Source organism: Solea solea, chromosome 3, assembly GCF_958295425.1.
Source record: "Solea solea chromosome 3, fSolSol10.1, whole genome shotgun sequence".
In the NCBI taxonomy this organism is placed as follows: Eukaryota; Metazoa; Chordata; class Actinopteri; order Pleuronectiformes; family Soleidae; genus Solea; species Solea solea.
Genome location: NC_081136.1, coordinates 21306852 through 21330327, shown reverse-complemented (window position 1 = coordinate 21330327; position 23476 = coordinate 21306852). Strand labels below are relative to the sequence as shown.

Below are 23476 nucleotides of genomic sequence, written 5' to 3'. Positions count from 1 at the left end.
GCTGTGGAGGCCGGGCTGTGTGGTTGTGCGCGCGCGTGTGTGTGTGTGTGTGTGTGTGTGTGAGTGAGTGAGTGAGAGAGAGCTCAGACAGCCCTGCCTCTGCCTCCTCGCTCTCTCTCTGTCACACACACGCAGACAAGCAGGTGTTTTTGACAGCAACTCGCGCTTCCTCTGCTGCGGACACATTTTCAGTCGTAACGTCTTTTCCTACGCAAACACCGTCACCATGTTGTGGACTGCGACCCAAGCCTTACGGAGGTTCTCCACGTCGTCTGTGAGTATAGACGTGTTTTGCAGCACACACCGTTGTGCTGCTTTGATATATAGTAATTGTAATAATACAAATAATAAACAGTGACATTGGCAGTGAGCGGTCCGTCACGTAGTTCACGTCCAGCTCCTCCACAGGTTAGTGTTAGCATATTGGAGAGGTGTAGCGGCGTCACAGTGTGCCACGTTAGCCCTCATCCCCAGCCTGTACTGTACAATCTGTGGAGGAATTGCGTCAGCACGGCAGCTCCGCACTGTGCACTGTATGAGTGTAGAGTAGACCGTCAGCGGCTTAGAGAGGAGAAGCCACTTGCTCCCCCACCTTTGCTGTGTGTGTGTGTGTGTATAGTAGCTAGCAGCTGCTTTGGGGATAAATGTCTTTAAATGCAAGACAGAGCACGTTAGACAGTCCAGTGTAAGCCGGAGAGGGTGCCTCGTGCGCCTGACAGCACCATTCATATGCTGTGCATGAAACCTGAAACCTCCTTCCTTTCCCCTCACGTGTGCCCCTGCAGTCAGATGGAGTTGTAAGGCTGGCTACTACAGCCTTGGACTTCCACCAATACTAATATCAGTCTGATAACGTCTTTTTAACAACTAATTAACAGTTGTTATATAGAGCAAAGAAATAATAAAATATTCACTTTTAAGAAACTGAAAACTCAGAGAGCTGTCAAGTTATTCATTGATTAATTTATTATCAAATTAGCTGACGATTCATTTATTCATCATTGCAGCCTTAGAGGCTACTGGTATCCAAAGCAGAGGTTGACAGACTTGCATAAATAAATAGCAATTGCCTGGTTAGTTAAACAAAAGTCATTGTTGATTGATGCTGATTATTTGAAAAGGGCAAAGCTTGCCTGTATTGTGTATATATTACAGTGCTTCAAGTAAGCCAAACTATAAAGTGCAAAGTCATAAGTGCTTTTTTTTTGTGTAGTCGCTGTCGTCCTAGTCGAGGTAGAGTCGAAGGAGATGTGTGATATACAGTATGATATCACATATATGATATGTTTTTTGTTTTTTTTATATATATGTAATTAACAGTCTATGGAAGAATTAAATGTAGTTAAAGTAGTGAAAAACCTCATGCTGACAAGGTCAAACTGTCATGTGTATTTTAGATTTGTGCATTAAATTTTGAAAAAAATGTTTTTGAAAAATGTAAAAGTTTATTTTTAGCAGAGAACCACCAGCAATGAAAGCTTTGACTGGGTTAAATACATGGAAGGTTTTTGTGTAAAGTGTGATAACAGGAGCGGTAGTCTTAAAACAGAAGAGTATTTAGGTTTGGTTTGGACTAATGTGTTGTTTCCTCTTCGTTACAGAATTATTACCAAAATAAGCTAAAACTAGCAATTATTGGCCAGAGTCTGTTTGGCCAGGAGGTGTACAGCAGCCTGAGGAAGCAGGGTCACAGAGTGGTGGGTGTGTTTACTGTACCTGACAAGGATGGCAAAGCTGATCCACTGGGTGAGTGTTTCCCTCCCTTTTTACCTTTGGGTTCTCTGGTTTTCTCCCCCCAGTTGTCCACCACCAGAAAGCTTGCAACCTCCCTGTTTTGCTCTTTCTCTTATCTCATACTAGTAAAGGGTTATTCTGGCCCAATCCTATTTTCTCCATTCAGCCTATTACTTGCTGCTTATGTTCCCGTTGGGTTTCTCTGTAATAATTGTAAGGTCTTGACCTCACGAAAATGTCAGCTTTGGCAAAAACATAATGTTGAGATTCTCCAGCTGATGTCATGTAATGTCACGTCTGTGACCAGCAGCCAGCCCGACTCAGTTGGTTCACGATGGAGGGCTGCAACTAACGACTATTATGAGAGTCTACTCATCATCGATTATTGAAACAATTAGTCAATGATTATTTTATGTTACCAGCTTTTGAATTTAGCTTGAGGTTGTTTTGGACATGTGATAACTAACAATTAAATCAATAAAAATACTTGATTCAAAAGTATTTAATTAGCATTGCTGCTGTTTAGGATACCTCTTACAAAAGATAAATAACAATGTTCAAATACATTTTTTTATTTCAAATGTTTATCCAAGGACTGGCAAAATGCTGATACAGTATAGATAAGTACCAATGTTTTGTCAACCAAGGAATCTTGATCAAGAAAAAAAATGTTTAAAAAGAAAGTGTTTGCCATGAATTCTGTGCACAGTACTATATACAGTGTCTGATTACATGATATTTCAGATGTGTTGGTGAAGGTTCTCAGTCATCCAGGTCATAATCTTCTTCAGTAGTTGACTGTGGGTGACTAGACTTGCTTGAGTTGAGTTGAAGACATTAAACCTCTCATCCAAGAGGCTTCTTCAGTTCTGACTAACTAGTAGGGGTGACATGTAATGTAATGTACTGTAGTAAGAAGAACCAGGTATTTAATACTGCTCTAGAGAGTTGTTAAGTTAAAGAATGCAGATCATCATCATGCAGATGGGGGTGGGGTAGCTCAGTGGTTAAGACCAGTACCCTGTGTGCAAAAGACTTCATGTTGCAAGTTCAACTCCACCCCTGGCAGGTTGTACTCAATTCCCTTGTAAGTCGCTTTGGATAAAAGCGTCTGCTAAATGACATGTAATGTAATGTAATGAAATCATCCACCCCTCCCAGTTTCAGATTGTTTGTTTCACCTGAGACAAGGTGTGAAGGGTCCAGAGAGTCTGCTGTTGTGTGGGTGTTGGGCTTCGCTGTTGTTGTTATGTGTTTGCTTGTTGATCCTTTTTGGAAGAGAGCTCAGGACAGCATTATAGGTGGCTGATAGTAGGTGTCTTAGTCTACCTCCTCTGTTGAGTGATGGTTTCTCCAGGTCAACATATTAGGCTTCCTTCACTCTTTTCAAACCGTCTTTCCTGGCCAGAATGTGAACATGATCTTTTGAACCTCAAAAGAGAGTCCCTTGTCCTTCAGATGTAGGTGTCTCCCATGATATGAGAACTCGGCTTTGCAAATTTTACCCGTGATTTTTTTTCTTGGTGTGACCAGAGTGAAATGCTCCCATACCTGTCATACCTTGATCATTTTGGGCGACAGGGTGTTAGATTGGCAGCAGCCATATCACTCTGATGTTTATCTGTCCTCTCCCACTGTTCAGTACACAAGCGACTCCCAGCAGAGATGGGTAGAAAGTGAGATGTCACAGCGTGACAAAGCTGTGTAATGACATAACCTACAATTTACGGCAATTAAATTTGCCTGCAACTAATTTTATCAATTTATTGCCGACAATGTTGACTAATCATTGCAGCCCTATCTCTGTGTGTTCCCATGTGGAGCACTATGACACTAAAAGTTTTATCTAAAGAGACTGTTAAAAAAAGAAAAAGGTGAAGATGATCTGCTGAAGATCAAGCATCAGAATGAGAAAAGAAATATGATTCAAGTGACTTTGAACATTGCAGAGAATTTTAAGAATTGTCTGAAAAAGGGAACTGTTCTTTGAGAGAAAATAATTGTTGGTGTTAGAGGTCAGAGATGATAAAAAAGAAAGGCAACATTAACTAAAATGAACACTTATTACAACTAAGGTATGTCTAAGACCTTATGCATAGCACGTCCAACCTTTTATTGTCCTTGTTGTTTGGTCTTGAGAGTGCAGTTATTGGCTCATAAACTGCCTGATAAAGACCCAGTTAATCAGTTGATGTATGAATAGGTCTTTCATTACTTTTGGACAGAAGTTATTAGGAACAAATGTCAGACATGTGATGGCGTCTGATGATGTGTAAAAGTGAGCTACATGGACAAAAAAGGTCTCTCCTCTGTTTTAGCTGTAGCATTGTGGCTTCATTGTGCAAAGAGAGGCCCTGTGTGGCCTGGAGATACAGCTCTGAGGTGAATATTCTGTGTTCGGACCCCAGTCTTTTGTATGCAGTCTGTTCATCATCAGTCGATGGCCTCTTGACCTTCATCCGTAGCCCCTTTCTTTCCACTGTGTCCTGTTCTTATTTGCGTGGATTAGAGCCAGTGCTCTTGAACACATAATAGTTCGAACGCTAACTTTTAATGCTAGATTTGGCATAAATTCTATTTTCGAACAAAAAGTGACAGCTCTAGTGTATTGGGCAAGTCTTTGCTTTACGGAGGTCACCATCCATGTTTCTACAGTAGCCTGAAGGGATAAACCAACCAGAGCATGTATTTTGTGTGTTGAAGCAGAAGATAACTCTGTAAACTTAGAACAACAACTTCCTTTCTGGTATGCGAAGGCCAACAGAGGCCCCTTTAGATGGAATTAAAATGTGTTTTCTGTGATCTGATTGTAATGGCATAGTGCTTGACCACATCTAAGTACGGGTGTAAATACACCGGAGGACAGATTATTATCCAATCTGGCAAACTGTTGGTTTGGTCAGTTGGATTTCCGATGCGTACTTGGTAGTTCTGAGCACAGCTGACATGACAGCATGACAGCAGTCTCCTCCGCTTTTGTCGGTTTTCCATTTGTCAAAGACGACTTTTTTCCCTGCTTCAAAAAGAGGAGTCAATACTATAGCGCAACTTCATTTGAACATTGTTGTTCTTGATATGGCAGTACACATAGGGGGATGTGACTTAAGGGGGCACTCGAGAAGCATGTCAATACCAGGTGTAAATGCATGTGGTGAAAAGCTATCCGCTGTTTTTATTTTATTTTGAGCTCCAGTCAGTCCTCCTCTAACATGTCAAAGTCATCGGTAGTGTGGCAGCATTTTACAAAAATAGATGGCGATAAAAAAGTCAAATGCAAAGTTTGCCAGCAACAGTTTGCATATCACAGCTCGACTACAAACATGACATATCATATAAAAACGGTAAGCTAACTTGTCTTTGTTATGTTGCTCCTTCTGTTTTGAGTACATGATCAAATCAGAATTGGCATATTTCAATGTTTTAGTCTAATAATCACTGATTTGTTTTATAACTGCCCCCCCCCCCCCCAACTTCTTTGGTTGATTACAGCCCTAGAAATTAGTGTATCTTTGATTTGACATTGTATATTATCTCATCGTAGAAAGATTTGTGACAGGTAAAGGACTCGTAATATTCGCTGTCAGGTCTTGGTGTCCTGTGTGGCTGACTGCCGAAGCTTTTCATATTCTTTATATTCTGTGAGGTGGTTAATTCACAGATGGGAAAAAAATGTGCTGTCTTTGACGGCAACTGCTTTCCGACATAGTTTGCAGATTGGCGTCTTTTGAGTAACATCAGTGTTTTCATAGCCAAACCACCTCCATGCAAGTGAGGATGATCCACGTTTAGCTATTAAATCTAACGGCGTCGATTCCGAGGCTGGTAGAGTTTGTGTTTTGTCTCCTGGCGCAGTTTGTTCACTCATGTTTAACTTCAGCCATATGCAGCTACATTAGCTTGGTTTGTTGTTGTTGTGAAGCATGGATACGGCATGTGTTCTCAATGCATTTGCACCGCAGTCTGTCCTACTAGGCTTGATCATGCAGTGAATGTGTGGCCTCTCAAAATGGCGTGTTTTGATTGGTTCTTGCAAAAATGATTTTGACATCCTGGATATTGTGATTTCACACATCGTTAAAACAACAATTAAGATACTATCGTAGATGATATATATCGCACACCCCTAAAGCAAAGGATGTTATACATCATCACACCACAGCTAGACATCTTTTCTGATTTATGACCTGTGCTGATAAACTGTCATCTTCCTCTACAGCTGTGGCGGCAGAGAAAGACGGGACGCCAGTGTTCAAGTTCCCACGATGGCGTGTCAAGGGTAAACCCATCCCGGAGGTATTGGAGGCCTACAATGCGGTGGGCGCTGAGCTCAATGTCATGCCCTTCTGCTCCCAGTTCATTCCCATGAACATCATTGACCATCCCAAGCATGGCTCCATCATCTATCACCCTTCCATCCTACCACGGCACAGAGGAGCCTCGGCCATCAACTGGTGAGTAATGCAGTGTCAACAGCGTGTTGAGCTAACAGGAACAAGGAGAAGCAATTAAAGATGCTGGTAGATGGTAGATGAGGTAAATGGTGCCTGGACTCCAGTACTCGTCGATTTGGTATGGAATTGTAATTGAGTTGTATGTAATAGGAATGAGGTAGGAACATATAAGTTTATACTTGTGCCTACTCTTTTTCAAACATGTGATGAGATCTATCTATGAATCTTTCATCAGACTTTGGAAATTACTGCACATACAGTTTTCTGTCCTGCTGTATGTTTTAGTAAATATGTAATGTTTTTTAAATCAAAATCTCAATTTAAATGTACCCAATTGAAAAATTGCAAAGACCATAGTTAAATGAGTCTAATATCAATTGTTTATTCTATATTGTATTCCAATTCAAAAAGTGCAATGCATAAATGCTGCTACAACAGTCTGTTTATGACCAATATTGTGTTGTGACTGTTAGCTAACATCAGCTCACATCAGATCAATGAACTCTGTTATGTAGCTGTCATCAATGAGCAAATATGTAGCTCTACTACATTTTATTATTCACAGTTATTGTGTAACTGTCACATGTTGCCATATTTACACTGATACTAAGCAGGAACTTTACCTAAGCTCTAATATCTCCACAGCAGCTACAAGGCGAAGATAAAAGTCAACAATGTAGTTCACACTGTCAATGTCCTTGATAACAGTGCAGCTATCAGAGTGGGCAGGAGGTTTAAACCAGTTCAGGTCAGCCTACAACTAAAGCTGTTTTCTTATCAGCTCCAGTTGCCAGTTAGCGTCTGTTCTCCACCCTCTATGAACTGCTTCCATTTGTTGTCAGCTTGTACTGTTTTTTTCTTTAAGCCCTTACTTAATTTCCAGAAGTGACCATTCATTCGTAGTGACAAAGGTCCAGAGTTTTAAAAATCTTTTATCCCTACTGTCATAATACAGTGCAATTGCAGTAAAGGGGGAGTATAAAAGGAATTGGGCTTTAAATATAATCAGCTTGTTACATAAAAGTGACTGTGCAAGCAGGCATTAGCTCAGTGGAACAAGGAAAAATCTGATTACATAACAAAAGTCTCATTTAAATAATAAAATGTATGCCAGCTGACATACTGTCTCATTCTCCCCCACCAAAGTCCATAAAAACAATCTACAATTTTACATTATGTTACACAAGAGTTGTTGATCCATCGCTGCCTTTATCAGTAACTTCCAGTGTGTCTTTTTTGTCACTTTGGTGTTTAAAATCATTTGTTCAGATTTTACCTCAGTGACACAAACATGTGGCAGCAGTAGACCACCAGTTCCTGTGTCACCACAAGCAAAAAATGCTGTATTTCTCTATGAAAGTTTTGGTGCAGGAGAGGTTTACAAACTTCAGTTTCAAGTTTGAAAAGACTGTCCAATAGTGAAACAAAGCACCACATATATTCTTAAGATATTATAATGGATAAATTATTTTTGTTCTTGTGTCCCTGCTGGCAGCCATGTTGGTAGTGCAAGCAAGCTTCTGTGTCTCAGGCTTGTTCCTGATGCCCGTGGCAAACCATACTTCCAAATAGCTTCCTTTACAAACAAACAAATGTATGACAGTACAGAAGGCGAAACCTTTGTTGACAACCTAATCGTGTCTTATCAACAGGTTGATTGCCACAGTCTTGACTCTTATCTGACTTTTCATAGTTTCCTCAGGTTTATAGCTGGCTTTACATCCTATCTGCTCTATAAACAAGTGTGTTATGGCACAACTCCAACTATTTATTTCTATATATGTGTGTCATTAGGACCCTGATTGAAGGTGATAAGAAAGCTGGCTTCACAGTGTTTTGGGCTGACGATGGACTGGACACGGGACCCATCCTGCTGCAGAAGGACTGTGCTGTTGAGCCCAATGACACCGTGGACACACTCTACAACCGTTTCCTCTTCCCGGAGGGCATCAAAGCCATGGTAACCACCTGGAATGTGACATGTTTGGGTCGCCTCATCCTTTTCTTAGCACACAATTACTGTTGTCAGGAGAATATCAACAGCACATATAAGAGAACACTGTTTGGATAAATGAATTCACTAATTGTTCACAAAAGGTGAAATTCATACAGTTTCCATGGAATAGCATTATATTTCCATAAACTCCAAACTGTTGTAAATAGGGAGCAATATATAGATATCGTGACATGAGACAAGACATGGTCTTAGATTTCAGTTATCATCATATCATGATAAGGTATGTGTGATGACTTTTCCTGGTTTTAAAGGATGTTGCATTGATCCTCATCATATTTATTATATTTAAAAAATTGTGGAAATACACTAAATATTATTATTATATTTAAAGTTATAATTCACAATAACACTTCTTTGTTTTTGAGCCTAATTATTTGTGTTGTGCAGCATTTGACCATATTTACATTTCATTGTTTCTAACACATAAATGTCCTTCATTTAACATTAAAAAGCCAAATAAATAAACCCGGTATTATCTGAAGGATAATACGTGTTTTTTAAGCATATAATACACACAAACAGTAGATCTTTTATTTACAGTGTATTGTCACGCTGAGAAGCACAACCATCTTAAAAGAAAACCTTTCATGAGTCCAGAGAAACAACCTGTGTGCAGCTTTATATCCCCATAGATCTCCTATATGGGGTAATAGCCTAAATATGTCGATATTATTTATAAGCCATATCACACAGTCTTACAGAAATATTAATTTGATATATATTGAAATTGAATGACATAAAAGAAGTATATTGTGAAACTAGAGCTGCAGCTTACGATTATTTTCATAATCGATTAATGTGTCGATTATTTTCTCGATTAATCGATTAATTGTTTGGTCCATAAAATATCAGAAAACCTTAAAAAATGTTGATCGGTGTTTGTCAAAACTGGAAAGGATGATGTTCTCAAATGTCTTGTTTTGTCCACAAACCAAAATGATTGACTTTTAATGATTTCTTTGTTATCCAGAGCAAAGAAATGAAGAAAATATGCATATCTAAGAAGTTTAAACAATTGAAAATTTGTTTTAATCATGAAAAAAGCTTCAAACCGATTAATCGATTATCAAAATAGTTGTCGATTAATTTAGTAATCGATTAATAATCGATTAATAGTTTCAGCTCTATGTGAAACCCATATCACACAGCCTGTTGTAAAGCAGCTGTTGCACCACTGACATAGATGCATGTCCCTCTGGTGCAGGTGGAGTCAGTACAGCTCATCGCTGACGGAAAAGCTCCCAAAGTTCCACAGACAGAGGAAGGAGCGAGCTATGAAGGCATCCAGAAGAGGTCCAACTCCAAGGTGCAACTTCTCACTTTACTGCATCATGTGACATCAAAGTGCTGCAGTTCTTTTTACATTCATTTACATTTTACATTTACAAACTTTCCCTTTAGCACATGAAGAACATTCAAATAGGTGTATCAAAGTGGTGTTGATCTTACAAAAAGAGAGAGTGTGATTAGTCTGTTCTCAGTAACTCTCCAATTTGTTACTGGCGCTGCTTAAATGTGCTATTCTTAGTGTACAGGATTATTTTCCACCATGACTTCACCATGTGTTGCTCAGCGAGTGGCAGCCAGCTGTTGGGATTCCCACTCATTCTCAGAAATTTTAGTTGACCTGCTCTGAAATGTCAACATGTTTTCGTCCTGCCCCCCTCCCCCCAGATCAACCTGGCCCAGCCAGCTGAGGCCATCCACAACTGGATCCGTGGACATGACAAAGTCCCTGGTGCCTGGACTGTCATTGATGGTCAGGTGGGTTTCCTGGAACTCGGACGAGAAGAGTTATCGTCCCTCTGTATCTATTACCAAGTCAAAGGGAGAGGTTTTTAAAGCTGATATAATGTATCTGGGCAGAGGCTGATATCCACTACCTCACACAGGGTGTCAGCTTATTCTGGAATATTTTTAAATGTCTAAAATTATTTATAGTTTACACCCTTGAAGACATAGTTCAGGGTTTTGGATGAAGGTACTGGTTTGGTTTGGTTCAGTAGGTACATTTTTTTTTTTGTGTTTCCATTGGAAATAGTACTAAAATATCCCGTTCCAATTCATTCTTCTACAGTACGGCACTTTGCTGACACGGCAGTCGGCAGTTGATTTGGCGACAGAAAAACATCACTCCCAGTGTAAATATTCCATGGACGTCGAGGGAAACGTCCGCAGTCTATTCTCATACAAAGCTTGACATCTTGTTGAAACATACAGCCACAAACTGAGCAGTAAAAAAAGAGCTGCTGGATGTCCTCCATTGTTGTCTGTGTTGTGTTCTTTACTCCCCGCCCATCAAGTAAATGTACTGTTCACAGTCAAAACGCACCCTGACCCAGGGCTATACCATTCCAAACCGTACTGTACCATACTGTACAAAACCAAACCGTGCCATGATGGAAACGCAGCATTTGTTTTCACTGAGAGCATGCATGACTGTCTCATGTAAGGCTGAGACAGGATGTTCAGTACTGAATGTGTCAGTACCTCTTACATATACACTGAGAAAAACATTGATTTATAACTTTACAGTGCTCTTGATTTGCAATAGTAATATGAGATCATTTAATTTTCATTTAAACATCTTATACCTACCATGAAATATCTTTTAAATGTCAGGTTAATCTATAATGTCCAGACTGGCATCCAATCATGATTTGATGATTGAAATATGAGTCCCATTCACACAAAGTATCCCATCGTGTTCTTCCTCAGTCTGTGACCCTGTATGGCTCGTCCATGTTAGGCGGGTCAGTACCTGCTGGTCAGCCCCTGGAGATCGAGGGGGCGTCGCAGCCCTGCCTGGTCACCAAGAACGGGCTTGTCCTGTACGGGACTGATGGAAAGGCGGTGAGTGATTCTGTAATTTGTTGCTTTGTTATTCGAATATACCTGTGGCCTAGTTATTGTGTTTCCTCTCATCTTGCTGCTGAACTTCATCCACTTTATGTTTGGTCCACAGCTCATGGTGAAGAGCCTGCAGTTTGAGGACGGAAAGATGATCCAAGCTTCCAAATACTTCTCCTCTGGGGAAAGCTCCAGTGTGGAGTTGACTGATGAGGAGAAGAAAATGGCAGAGGAGATCAGGGTAAGTACACAGTGATTTTTTCCATGCTGTGTTAGGAAGAAAGGCATTGTTTTAAACATTGTAACATGTGTTTTTGAATCATAGAACATCTGGAAAGGCATTCTCAGCAATGTGCCCACCATTGAGGAAACCACAGACTTCTTCAAATCTGGAGCTGCCTCCATGGATGTGGTCAGGTGAGGGAGGCAGACACTGGCCAGAATTTGGTTTCTCAATCATTTCCAAATCATTTAGCTGAACTTCTACTTTAGACCTCATGTCTCAGGATGATTCTCTGATTCATCACCATTGTAACTATCTATGATCTTTACCAGTGACAGTCAAAGACAATTAATCAACATTTTTATCTGGAAATATTTTATTTTTATTAATTATTTTTACTACTTCCACTGTCTATTTGTCATTGTGCCTAAATCTAGGATAACATAGTCCTTGATATTATGATTTGTTTTTCTGTTAGTTTAAATAAATGGTAAATCTATATACACTGCCTGGCCAAAACAAGGTTGCCACCTAAAAAAAGGGTCACTCACTCTAATATTTGTTTGTGCCGCCTTTAGCTTTAATTACGGCACTCATTCGCTGTGGCATTGTTTCGATAAGCTTCTGCAATGTCACAAGATTTATTTACGATCTTGATCTTGTATTAATGATGGGAGAGTCGGACCACTGCGCAGAGCCTTCTCCAGCACATCCAACCCAAAGATTCTCAATGGAGTTAAGGTCTGGAAAAAATCCATTGATGGAATAATCTGGTCATTCAGTATATCCAGGTAGTCGGCTGACCTCATTCTTTGTGCACATAATGTTGCTGAACCTAGAACTACAGCAACCTTAGATCAAAGCACTGCCCCCACAGGCTTGTACAGTAGGCACTAGGCATGATGGGTGCAGGTGGCGACTTTGATGTATATACACTGCCTGGCCAAAAAAAAAGTCGCCACCTAAAAAAAAGGGTCACATCGTTGGACCGCCTTTAGCTTTGATTACGGCACTCATTCACTGTGGCATTGTTTCCATAAGCTACTGCAATGTCACAAGATTTTTTTCCGTCCAGTGTTGCATTCATTTTTTATTTACCAAGATCTTGTATTGATGATGGGAGAGTTGGGCCACTGCGCAAAGCCTTCTCCAGCACATCACAAAGATTCTCAATGGGGTTAAGGTCTGGACTCTGTGGTGGCCAATCCATGTGTAAAAATGATGTCTCATGCTCCCTGAACCACTCTTTCGCAATTTGAGCCAGATGAATCCTGGCATTGTCATCTTGGAATATGCCCATGTCATCAGGGAAGAAAAAAATGCATTGATGGAATAATCTGGTCATTCATTATATAGGTAGTCAGCTGACCTCATTCTTTGGGCACATAATGTTGCTGAACCTGGACCTGACCAACTGCAGCAACCCCTTACCTATTTGCTTAGTTAAATCCAGGTGGCGACCTTTTTATTTGGCCAGGCAGTGTATGTTCTTCTAGTTGTGATGATGACCGAAAACTACTTTACACTAAAGTTTTTATCGTCAGCCAACAGGGAAAAATACCACAAAACAGACGTCTCATCAAATTACTTTGACAAGAAATGAATACAACAATGACAGCTCTGGGGCCACATTTATAAATGTTGCATACACAAAAATAAAGGTACGCTGCTTCCTGTGCAAAAGTTGGGATCTATAAAATATAAATGCGCCTGCTCACCTGGGCACCAAAACTGACACATGCATACATTTGGAGATGTTAAGGAGGTTAATTGAAACTAGATTTTAGATCAACTGTGTCAATAATGTTGATATGACAGTTGGGAAGGTTTACAGAAGCTCTGAGAAGCACCTTAAAAACTACCAACCAATATAAAGGAGTGTGTTTTTTGTGTCCAGGCTGGTGGAGGAGGTGAAGCAGAAATGCGCTGGTGTGCAGCTTCAAAACGAAGACGTGTACATGGCCCCCACCTTCCAGGACTTCATCCAGATGTTCGTCCGCAGGCTGAGAGGAGAAGACCAGGAGGAGGAGCTGGTCATTGACTATGTGAGTCCAAGCACCCCCTGTTGCCTCCAAGTTTCACCCTCATTAACTGTGGTGCTCCACAGTAAATCAGCATATACACTCGGTGTGACTTTGCCACAGTTATAGTAAAGTTAACTGTATAGAGATGACAATAGAGGTGTCAAAAATGAATTCATGTAAAAATTGTGATTCTTATACTCGAATATTTTAAATTGATTCAAAATAGATTTTTTTGCTGTATATGTATGTGTGTGTGTGTGTGTCATACTCTCAATGTAACTTTTTCAGATTATACCCAGATGACTTGGTCAAGTTTAGCTTAAATGTGAATTTGTTTCTTGGATCTGCTTGTGTTTACTTTGCCGTTTTCCAAATATAAAAGCCAGTCTTACAATCACTCCACTCTGATTTCATGACGACAGTATTTTTCTTAGCACACAGCAGAGTAGACCCTCAAATTAGTAGCTCTATGACTCAATTTTGAATCAAAAATTGATTTTTAATCAAAGTGTGACCCAAGGAATTGGAATCAAATTGAGTTGGGAGACTCTGAAATATTCACACCTCTAGAAATGTATTCATTCATTAATTTTATTCATGTTAGTGGACCAGATATATATAAAAAAACGATATTGGATCCAAAATGGAGCCCTGGGGTACCTCAAAGTGCAGGACAAAATGGAAACAAGACTGCCAGAAAAGTAGAACGTAAACCGATGATAGGTAAATACTGTGTATATCACACATACTTTAATAATGCTGTCTCTTGTATCTAGGCAACCAAAGACGCGAACAACATGACACTGAAAATGCCACACCAGTGCTTTATCAACGGCAAGTTCGAGGATGCAGAAAACGAAAAGACGTATAACACCATCAATCCTACAGACGGATCTGTGAGTGAACATTGTCACATGTGAATCCATGCATACACAAACACCTAAAATCTTCTGAAGAATACAGCATGTGACCATCATGTCCTTCACCCAGGTGATCTGCAAAGTGTCCTATGCCTCAGTGGGGGATGTGGACCGTGCAGTGGCAGCTGCCAAAGAAGCTTTTAATAATGGGCCCTGGGGCAGGATGAACCCCAGAGACAGAGGAAGTCTACTATACAAGTAGGTAGCTCCACCTAGAGGACTGCATGTGGGTTACATGATCATTAAAGGCTAGAAACAATTCAGTCCTGTTTATTGATCAGATATGATCATGCTTTTAGTCTGCCGTCATAGTGTGTATCAGAACTGCCATTATAGTGCTATCTAGAAATAATCGATTACTAAATTAATTGTCAACTATTTTGATAATTAAGTTTAATTTTTTTTTTTTAAATAATTAAAACATTTTATTTTTTTATTTTTCAGCTTCTTAGATGTGAATATTTTTTAGTTTCTTTGCTCAAGAAGAAAAAAAAATCATTAAAACGTTTAACATATGTCAACATTTTCTGACATTTTACAGACCAGATAAAGGAGAAAATAATCAACAGATTGATTATGAAAATAAGCGTTAGTTGCAGCCCTAGTCTCAGAGACATGGGAGTTGTGGCGGGTGGCATCTTGTACAATCACAAGATGTGATTGTACAACGTTGTGTATCAAGATGCCCCATTCCTGACAACAGATTCACAGCAACAGTGAAACAGCTTCACCCTCACCTGTCTGTTTCTCCTCCTCCCTCACATTCTCTCTGTCTCGTCTTCGTGTAACAACTCTCAAGTACGTGTGAGAACTCAGAGTGAGTGATGAGTTACAGTAGTGATGAGTTACAGTAGTGCTTCACTAACGTTGTCAGGCTCTTACTTTAACTCTTTCAGCCACTGACATTTATAGCTGGGGTCACCAGGTGTGTTTGCCTCTCATCCCACATATTGAGACTGATGTTTTTTATACCTCTGATTAGGGCTGAACGATATGGACAAAATTTCATATCTCGATATTCATGTCAGATATCTCGATATCGATATGATACGATATGACTACGGGTTCGGTGAAAACCAAGCATTTTTCAGAAAAATAAAAACATCATAATACAAAAGACTGTAGAAACTTTCCACATGGAAAGTGCAGTTTTATTGATGAGAACTCACTGTGAGACTGTGTACACGGGTACCATGTCTTTTGCAAAGTCTGATGTTATAGCTTCTGTAACGCCTTTATGTCCGGTGGACGTCGACTCATACGGTGTAACGCTACTGAATGCATCAGTAAACACACTTTGCTTGGGCTTCTTTTGGGATGACTGAGAAGTCCCCGGTGTTTCCCTCATTGTATTACACTCTTCGTGCAGCACGCCATGGTGTTGTTTCAGGTGGTGAAACATGTTTGTTGTGCTACCTTGCTTCGTCGCAATGTTTGCCAAGCACGACCTGCACAACACCTCGCTCTGGTTGACATCATCCTTTTTAAATCCAAAATACGATGATTTATGTTTTGGCCGCATTATCTTCCGCGCTCATGTCACTTTCATTCCCGCTGTGTATGTCGTGTGTGTGTGTGTGCGCGTCTCAGTGTCCGTCTCCCTCCCGCCCTCCTATGTTTGTCATTGGTTGGCTTCAGCTGTCGATCCACAGCAAGCATGAAATAAGGTTTGTGGTTGGCTGGCCGCAGTGGTGCATTCAAGGGCAATCGTAAAAATTAAGTTTATTGTGCCAGAAATGTACATGTAGGGCGAGCGCGGGGGAAAATCTATATTGTTTATATCGTTGCTTTTGCGATATGAATATCTTGAATGTTCATATCTAGATATCGATACGATAACGATATATCGTTCAGCCCTACCTCTGATCCAATGGTCTTAAAAAAAAAGGAGTAGGGCTCTCACTGCAGAGCTGCTTGACTGATGTCAATCCACCCGTCAAACACAGGACACTGTCTCCCTCTCGACATCACTGGTTTGAGTCAGTCACAAATTAGACATATTTTTGAAAAGATTTTGAGGAAAAAAACCATTTGAAAAGTTACCTATACAGATTTTTTTTTATCACTATCACTTTATTTATATAGGGCCACACGGTGGTGTAGTGGTTAGCACTCTCGCCTTGCAGCGAGAAGACCCGGGTTCGAGCCCCGGTTGGAACAAGGGCCTTTCTGCATGGAGTTTGCATGTTCTCCCCGTGTGTGCGTGGGTTCTCTCCGGGTTCTCCGGCTTCCTCCCACAGTCCAAAAACATGCAATGTGGGGATTAGGTAAATTGGACACTCTAAATTGACCATAGGAGTGAGTGTGAGAGTGAATGGTTGTTTGTCTCTATCTGTGTGTGGCCCTGCGATGGAAAGGCGAACTGTCCAGGGTGTACCCCGCCTATCGCCCGATGTAGCTGAGATTGGCACAGCACCCCCCGCGACCCTCTGGTGGAGGATAAAGCAGTAGATGATGACTGACTGACTTTATTTATATTATACAATATCGATATAAATCACCTCAATATTTCTGTCAAGCTTAAAAATTCCTCTCCACTCTGAAGTGAAATGTAAAGATAGGAAAATGTTATTTTGACTGAAATATTGTTTCTCTTTGACCACTGCAATAGCATGTTCTGCAAATTAATTTAGATAAATAAAACAGCTATATGCATAACTGAATTTTTAGTTATATATATGTGTGTGTGTATATATATATATATATATATATATATATATATATATATATATATACATATATACATATATATACAGTACATGCCTTGGACCCAGTTCCCAGACTGAGCACAGCTGATATTCATTAGCAGTTGCACTAGCTCCTTCAATTGTGGGCCGGAGTTTGTATTACACACTGTCCTTTCCTCAAACACTCGGCATTAATTAATAATTCATTTAAATAATACATAATCAACAAACAACTGATAAACTAATGCAAAATATCCAATAAATCACAAAATCAACTACTTGGCTTCTACAGAGAGTGACAGTAAGCTGTAAATTCACTTTTAAAAAAAAATGTCATTTTGTGAATTCTTTGTATTTTTTAATCAATACTATTCTATACTGCCATCCTAACTCCCATGGCCTCTGTCCTCCTCTCCTCTAGGATTGCTGACCTGATGGAAGAACACCAGGAGGAGCTGGCCACCATCGAGTCCATTGACTCAGGTGCTGTGTACACACTGGCCCTGAAGACCCATGTAGGCATGTCCATCCAGACCTTCCGTTACTTCGCCGGCTGGTGTGACAAGATCCAGGTCAGTTTTTATTGATACTCTTGCACACTTTGGGTGTTTAATAATTCTCTCTGATTTGACCCAGAAACACACGCTGTCGTTGTCTGCAGGGCAAGACCATCCCCATCAACCAGGCCAGACCCAACCGCAATCTGACCTTCACCAGGAAAGAACCTCTGGGGTAAAATCACCACCCGCCACACTGTGATATTAGAGTAGGGAAGTTGTGTTTCTTTTGGTTTTTACTAAGTGCAGAATTGTGTTTTCTTTTTTCTTTTTTTTGTCTGTGACAGTGTGTGTGCCATCATCATTCCATGGAACTACCCTCTAATGATGCTGGCATGGAAGAGTGCAGCCTGCCTTGCTGCTGGAAACACACTTGTGCTTAAACCTGCTCAGGTGAATACACCATATATGCACACACACACACACACATACACATACACATATATGTATATATATAGATATGTGTATATACATATATATATATATATATACATATATATATGGTTAGGGTTAGGGTTATATATATACGTGTATATATGTATATATGCACTCCTTGTGTCGGGCCCAAGCTTGGGTCAATGGGAGGGTTTTGTCAGGATGGGCATCCAGTGTAAAAATCTCTCACAAAACAGGTATGTTGAAGCTGAAGAAAGAACAAAATGCTTTATATTTTTGTCAATTAAGTTGATAGTGACGGTTGGTGTGGTGTTAAGCACTCTTGCCTTTGCACCAAGACCTGGGTTTGCAACTTGGTTGGAACAAGGTCCTTTCTGCATGAAGTTTGCATGTTCTCCACGGGTGTGCGTGGGTTTTCTCTGGGTTCTCCCACAGGCCAAAAACATTCAGATTTGGGAATAAGGCAAATTGGACAATCTAAATTGACTGTGGGTTTGAGAGTGAATGGTTGTTTGTTTCTATGTGGCCCTGGCAACATGTCAAGGGTGTACCCCACCTTTTGCCCTATGTCAGCTGGGATTGGCACCAACGCCCCCCATGACCTTCTTTTGCTTGTTTTTGTTATTTAATGATCGGTTTGTGCATAGTGGGGGCATCACTTGCTATTTCGGTCAGAAGTTTGGTTAGGGACCAGTATGCACCTTACCAGTTACCATGTTTGTGTTTTTTTTATATCAGAGTGAGAGAGGCAGGCAGGATTCCTTTGTTCTTGTTGTTTGCTTGCTTGCTTTTGTACAACAAACCACAAAGACAATATAAACGAACGAATAACGAGGTGTGAACGAATAATCTGCATTGGACATTCATTTCTTTAGCCTGCATGAGATTCACATTTGCGTTGCAATGGTGGTCTTTTGATTAAGTTTGACTCTCGACATACTGCCACTACAAAATCAATATCATATTGATTACCACATGATGTTGGCTCAGTGACAAAATAGTTCTTCATTAAAAAATTAAATGATGATGAAAGTCTGTGCACTTGTTAACATCATACCCTGCTTATTTATCTAGTTTATTTCCATTCATTCAGGATAAACTCTTTATGGTGCTTCTTGTCATATATACATATATATATATGTATATATATACTTACAGGTCACTCCCCTGACAGCACTGAAGTTTGCTGAGCTGTCAGTGAAAGCTGGTATTCCCAAAGGAGTTATCAACATTTTGCCAGGCTCAGGTAACAAGCACTCACTATGTACATATAAATATATAAACACTGTCCCCTTCCCTTTTTCTGGCCAACTGTTGTTTCTTTAGGCCAAGGAAAATATGAAAGTGTACTGATACTAAAATGTAGATCATTATCTGGTTATTAATGCTTCATAGATCTAAAGTGCCATATGTTGCAATATTATTGCTCTAAAATTTTCATTATGATTGGGGTGGGATTTGATATTTATTTATTTATTTATTTATTTAGGTTAATTTCCTCAATCAAAAATCGTATTCGACCCTTTTCCTCACTAAATCAATATACAATCAATCAGTTATGCTGGCTTGTTTCAACACTAGTTTTAACATATTTCCATTGACTTAAATTTTTATAGTATAATGCAAGGAGTACTCATTCGTATACATTGTTTTTGAGCCTATTCATTGTATATTACTAAGTATTCAATAGTTTAACTTCATGTCTGATTTGTATATTTGGTTCTGCCTCTCATTTAAAACAACATTGCTGGATACTTGGTGTTTAAACTTTACATTTCAGTATGTTTACTTGAATAAATATGGTGTTTTTTGTCTTACAAATTGGTATGGAAATAAAGTTTGTGGTACAATTTCTAGGTATCTCATGATTAAATATATGTATCAGAGGGATTACACATCAAAATGTTTCAAAATAGTATGGGTTTCTCAGTGCTTTAGAAATGCTATATATTGGTGAAAAACAGAGGAGGATGAACTTTATCACTATTCCTAACATGTTTCTAACATGACTCTTCTTCTTCTCTTCTTAATCCGCCCCACTTCATCCCTCACTGTCCTCCAGGTGGGATGGTGGGACAGCGTCTGTCCGATCACCCTGACATACGCAAGCTGGGCTTCACGGGCTCCACACCGATCGGCAAACAGATCATGAAGAGGTTTGACCCAGCTGATTCACTGTTGTTTGGCTTTATAAGTAAAATAGTGTTGTTGTTTTTTGTTTCAACTCTCGTTCTCTTTGTCATGTTGCAGCTGTGCACTCAGTAACTTGAAGAAGGTTTCTCTGGAGCTGGGAGGGAAGTCGCCTCTCATCATCTTCAGTGACTGTGACATGGACAAGGCGGTTCGAATGGTGAGAGAGAGAAGGAGGGTGTTTTTGTTAGGACTTAACACACTCTTCATGAAGTAAACACCTACTTGTTACTATATTTTTTTTAATATCGCTATAGCTGGAGCAGCTGAGAACAACACACAACAATGTGATAATGTTTTAATAACATAAAACAGATTTTTTTTTTTAGGACCTCAAAGTTTAGAAGTAGTGGGCAGTTCTGCAGCCTAAAACCATTCACACCTACACTTCATTTAACTTAACCCCAAACTGTAACTTGGGGTTAATTATCTCGCTCAGGGACACATTGGCATGTAGAAATCAAACCCTCGACCTTCTGTTTGAAAGACGACTCGCTCTACCACTAATCCAACATGTCTTTCAACTGTGGGATGAAGAAAAATGTATACAGACAAAAGGAGAGAAGATTGAAGTCTTTGTCTGTTAACAAGTGAAACACATGTGGAGATAATGTTGTATGTGTGTGTGTGTGTCTCTCTCTCCTCAGGGCATGAGCTCTGTATATTTCAACAAAGGGGAGAACTGCATTGCTGCTGGTCGTCTGTTTGTGGAGGAATCCATACATGATGAGTACATCAGCCGGGTGGTGAGTAGAACACACACACACACACAGACTGAAGTGATATGAAAACAAGCCTGACATTTCTCCTCACTGGCTCCCCACAGGTGGAGGAGATCAAGAAGATGAAGATTGGAGATCCTCTGGATCGCTCCACAGACCACGGGCCACAGAATCACAAAGCTCACATGGACAAGCTGCTGGAGTACTGCGACATTGGAGTGAAGGAGGGAGCCACGCTGGTGTACGGAGGCAGACAGGTTGACAGGCCAGGTAGGACCAAACCAACACGCCAAGCCTCTGTCCTCAGATTTACACACAGAAGAGTCCACAAAGGGGAAAAGGAAATCATCCTTATTGGCATTATAAAATTAACCAAAATCGCACAATGAAATTTCGAGGTCAGATGTGAGGAGGGTTGATCAGAGCCGCTACGACTGAGTGTGCCACCACAAGGGACCAACCTGACTATCATGATATAATATCATGTTTTTGATGGTGGGGGAAAACATGCAAACTGCACACAGACAGGTCTCATATCACACATGTACTGCAACACTACAGCATATTTGTGTGGGCTACAGTTGTATTTAGAGTGACTTTTTAAAAGCTTTTAGCCTTTCTTCTTTCTTAAAGACATTTTTTCAACATTTTCAATGTATTTTTGTCCATAAACGTTTTGAAACTAACTTTAATTAACTGAAAACTCACTCATAGATCTGACGACAGATCTTTATTTGGTATTTATTGAAAGCGGACCTTTGCAAGTCTGGTGGCTTTTTCGCCTTTTTCCTCTGTGGAGCTGTTTACAGTGGTGTACATAATCTTATGACACCACTGTAAACAACCATCCATTGTCTACCTCTTTATTCTTCAGTGTTGTAAACACTCACCACTGACACACAGCCCCATTCCCCCCAGACCAGTGTTGACGGCCCTGATCTAAATAAGTGTAAAAATCCTGCAGAGTTCTACTTTAAGGTCCTATCACCCACTCCTAATCACAGAAAACCCTCCTCACCGTGGCTGTTTTCCCTCAGGTTTTTTCATGGAGCCCACTGTGTTCACTGGTGTGGAGGACCACATGTTCCTGGCCAAAGAGGAGTCCTTTGGCCCCATCATGGTGGTGTCCAAATTCAAAAACGGGTAAATCTTACAGAAATCCTCCTGTGACACATCATACAGTTTGAGTCCCTAACTCTTTTATTCTTTGTCCTCCCAGCGATGTGGACGGTGTGCTGCAGAGAGCCAACGACACGGAGTACGGCCTGGCCTCTGGAGTCTTCACCCGCGACATCAACAAGGCCATGTACGTGAGCGAGCGACTGGAAGCGGGAACCGTGTTCGTCAACACTTATAACAAGACCGACGTGGCTTCGCCTTTTGGAGGCTTCAAACAGTCCGGCTTCGGCAAAGACCTCGGTGAGACGCGGCGACTGCAGAGCAATCGTCTTTGACCTTCACAGTTAGACTGACGCTGTTTCTTGTGTGTTTTTGCTCACAGGAGAGGACGCGCTCCTGGAATACCTCAAGACCAAAGCAGTGACTGTGGAGTACTGAAAGCCAGACTCTCCCTCAGAACTCTGACTCACACAGGAAGAGGAGAGGACTCCCCTGTCTGCTTCACATCCACCTTCATTTGAACAGTTTCTTATGTGTGTGACTGTGGGAGTGAAAGGAGAGCGTAGTTGTGAGTGTGAGTGTGAGTGTGTGTGTGTGGGCCACAGTTTGGACAGTGTTGCCTGTCATCTCTCGCCTGTCATGGATACGGGACATGTGACTTTTTTATTTTTTTTTTTCTTACATAAAATCCACCCAGCTTGGATGCTGCCTCTGACTGTGACGTCAAGGTTCCATAAAGGAGTGTGTCACCCCACAACACTCTCTCAAACTTCCACCTGAAACCTATTTTTAGAATCAGAATTTACCAATTGGATAAATGTTATATCTATACTATCATTTTTAAACTCTTTAATTTGCTGTATCTCCAATCCATGGATCTGAACTTCCATGTGACACGTTAAAGCACGGGTCAGTAAGTGTGGAAAAGCTAGCATTAGCACACTGCAAAATGTACCTCATGCACCCGGCCCCCTCCCCTCCCCTCCCCTCCCATCAGCAATCTTGCAAGAGCCCCGCCCCTATCACACAGGAAGTAGTTGTCTGCAGTGGAACTTTTGTGTTTTTTCATACTTGCTAGCTTGCTAACTTCAGGCTATCTCTGGCTTGTTGGGAAGAAGTAGACGGGTTTTTTGTCACAGACGGGTACATCAGCCAATCATTCAGTGTTGCCAGGGCTACAGAGGGAAACTTTTTCTTTTTCTTGTTTTAAAAAGATATGATAAAAATCTTTTCAGAAAAAGAATACAGACCTGAGCTTTAGGTAGCAAACATATCGATAGTACAATACTGTACTGTATTGTACTATAATACTACAAACTAATCTCCACATGGTTCCTTGTTAGATGTGGTTAACAGTTAATTAATAATTAATCCGGTTAAGTGGATTCATCAATTAGTGCATTAAGAGTAACTTGGCAGCAGTGCTGGAATTCCCCCCATTCACAGTGTACCAACACACTCAAGAACACACTGCTACTTCTCTTATTGTATCTTTTAAGGTACTTTTATTAGTTTTATTTATGTATATATTTTTAGATATGTTAAATAGAACCCTGCGTGGATCATTGTTGAGATAATGCAGAATA

General features: G+C 40.4%; 1 protein-coding gene across 1 annotated transcript; it reads left to right on the top strand.

Moving 5' to 3' along the window:
• The first annotated feature begins 49 nt into the window (after positions 1–49).
• Positions 50–23094, top strand: aldh1l2 (aldehyde dehydrogenase 1 family, member L2). The gene is made up of 23 exons (XM_058626020.1): positions 50–274; positions 1602–1746; positions 5951–6185; positions 7980–8145; positions 9407–9508; positions 9877–9966; positions 10921–11055; positions 11168–11293; positions 11378–11469; positions 13173–13320; positions 14076–14195; positions 14290–14417; positions 17328–17478; positions 17568–17638; positions 17751–17856; positions 19018–19105; positions 19922–20015; positions 20110–20209; positions 20697–20795; positions 20876–21041; positions 21809–21914; positions 21991–22190; positions 22273–23094. Exons 1-23 carry the CDS (start codon positions 227–229, stop codon positions 22326–22328), a joined length of 2772 nt encoding a protein of 923 aa, XP_058482003.1. The 5' UTR covers positions 50–226; the 3' UTR covers positions 22329–23094.
• Positions 23095–23476: the final 382 nt, after the last annotated feature.

Bases quoted from the DNA above. Each gene is read 5' to 3' on its own strand.
- aldh1l2 (XM_058626020.1), top strand. From the start codon at position 227: ATGTTGTGGACTGCGACCCAAGCCTTACGGAGGTTCTCCACGTCGTCT. The intron at 17,479-17,567 runs GTCAGTTTTTAT...CGTTGTCTGCAG, and splicing joins GCTGGTGTGACAAGATCCAG to GGCAAGACCATCCCCATCAA. The intron at 20,796-20,875 runs GTGAGTAGAACA...GGCTCCCCACAG, and splicing joins ATGAGTACATCAGCCGGGTG to GTGGAGGAGATCAAGAAGAT.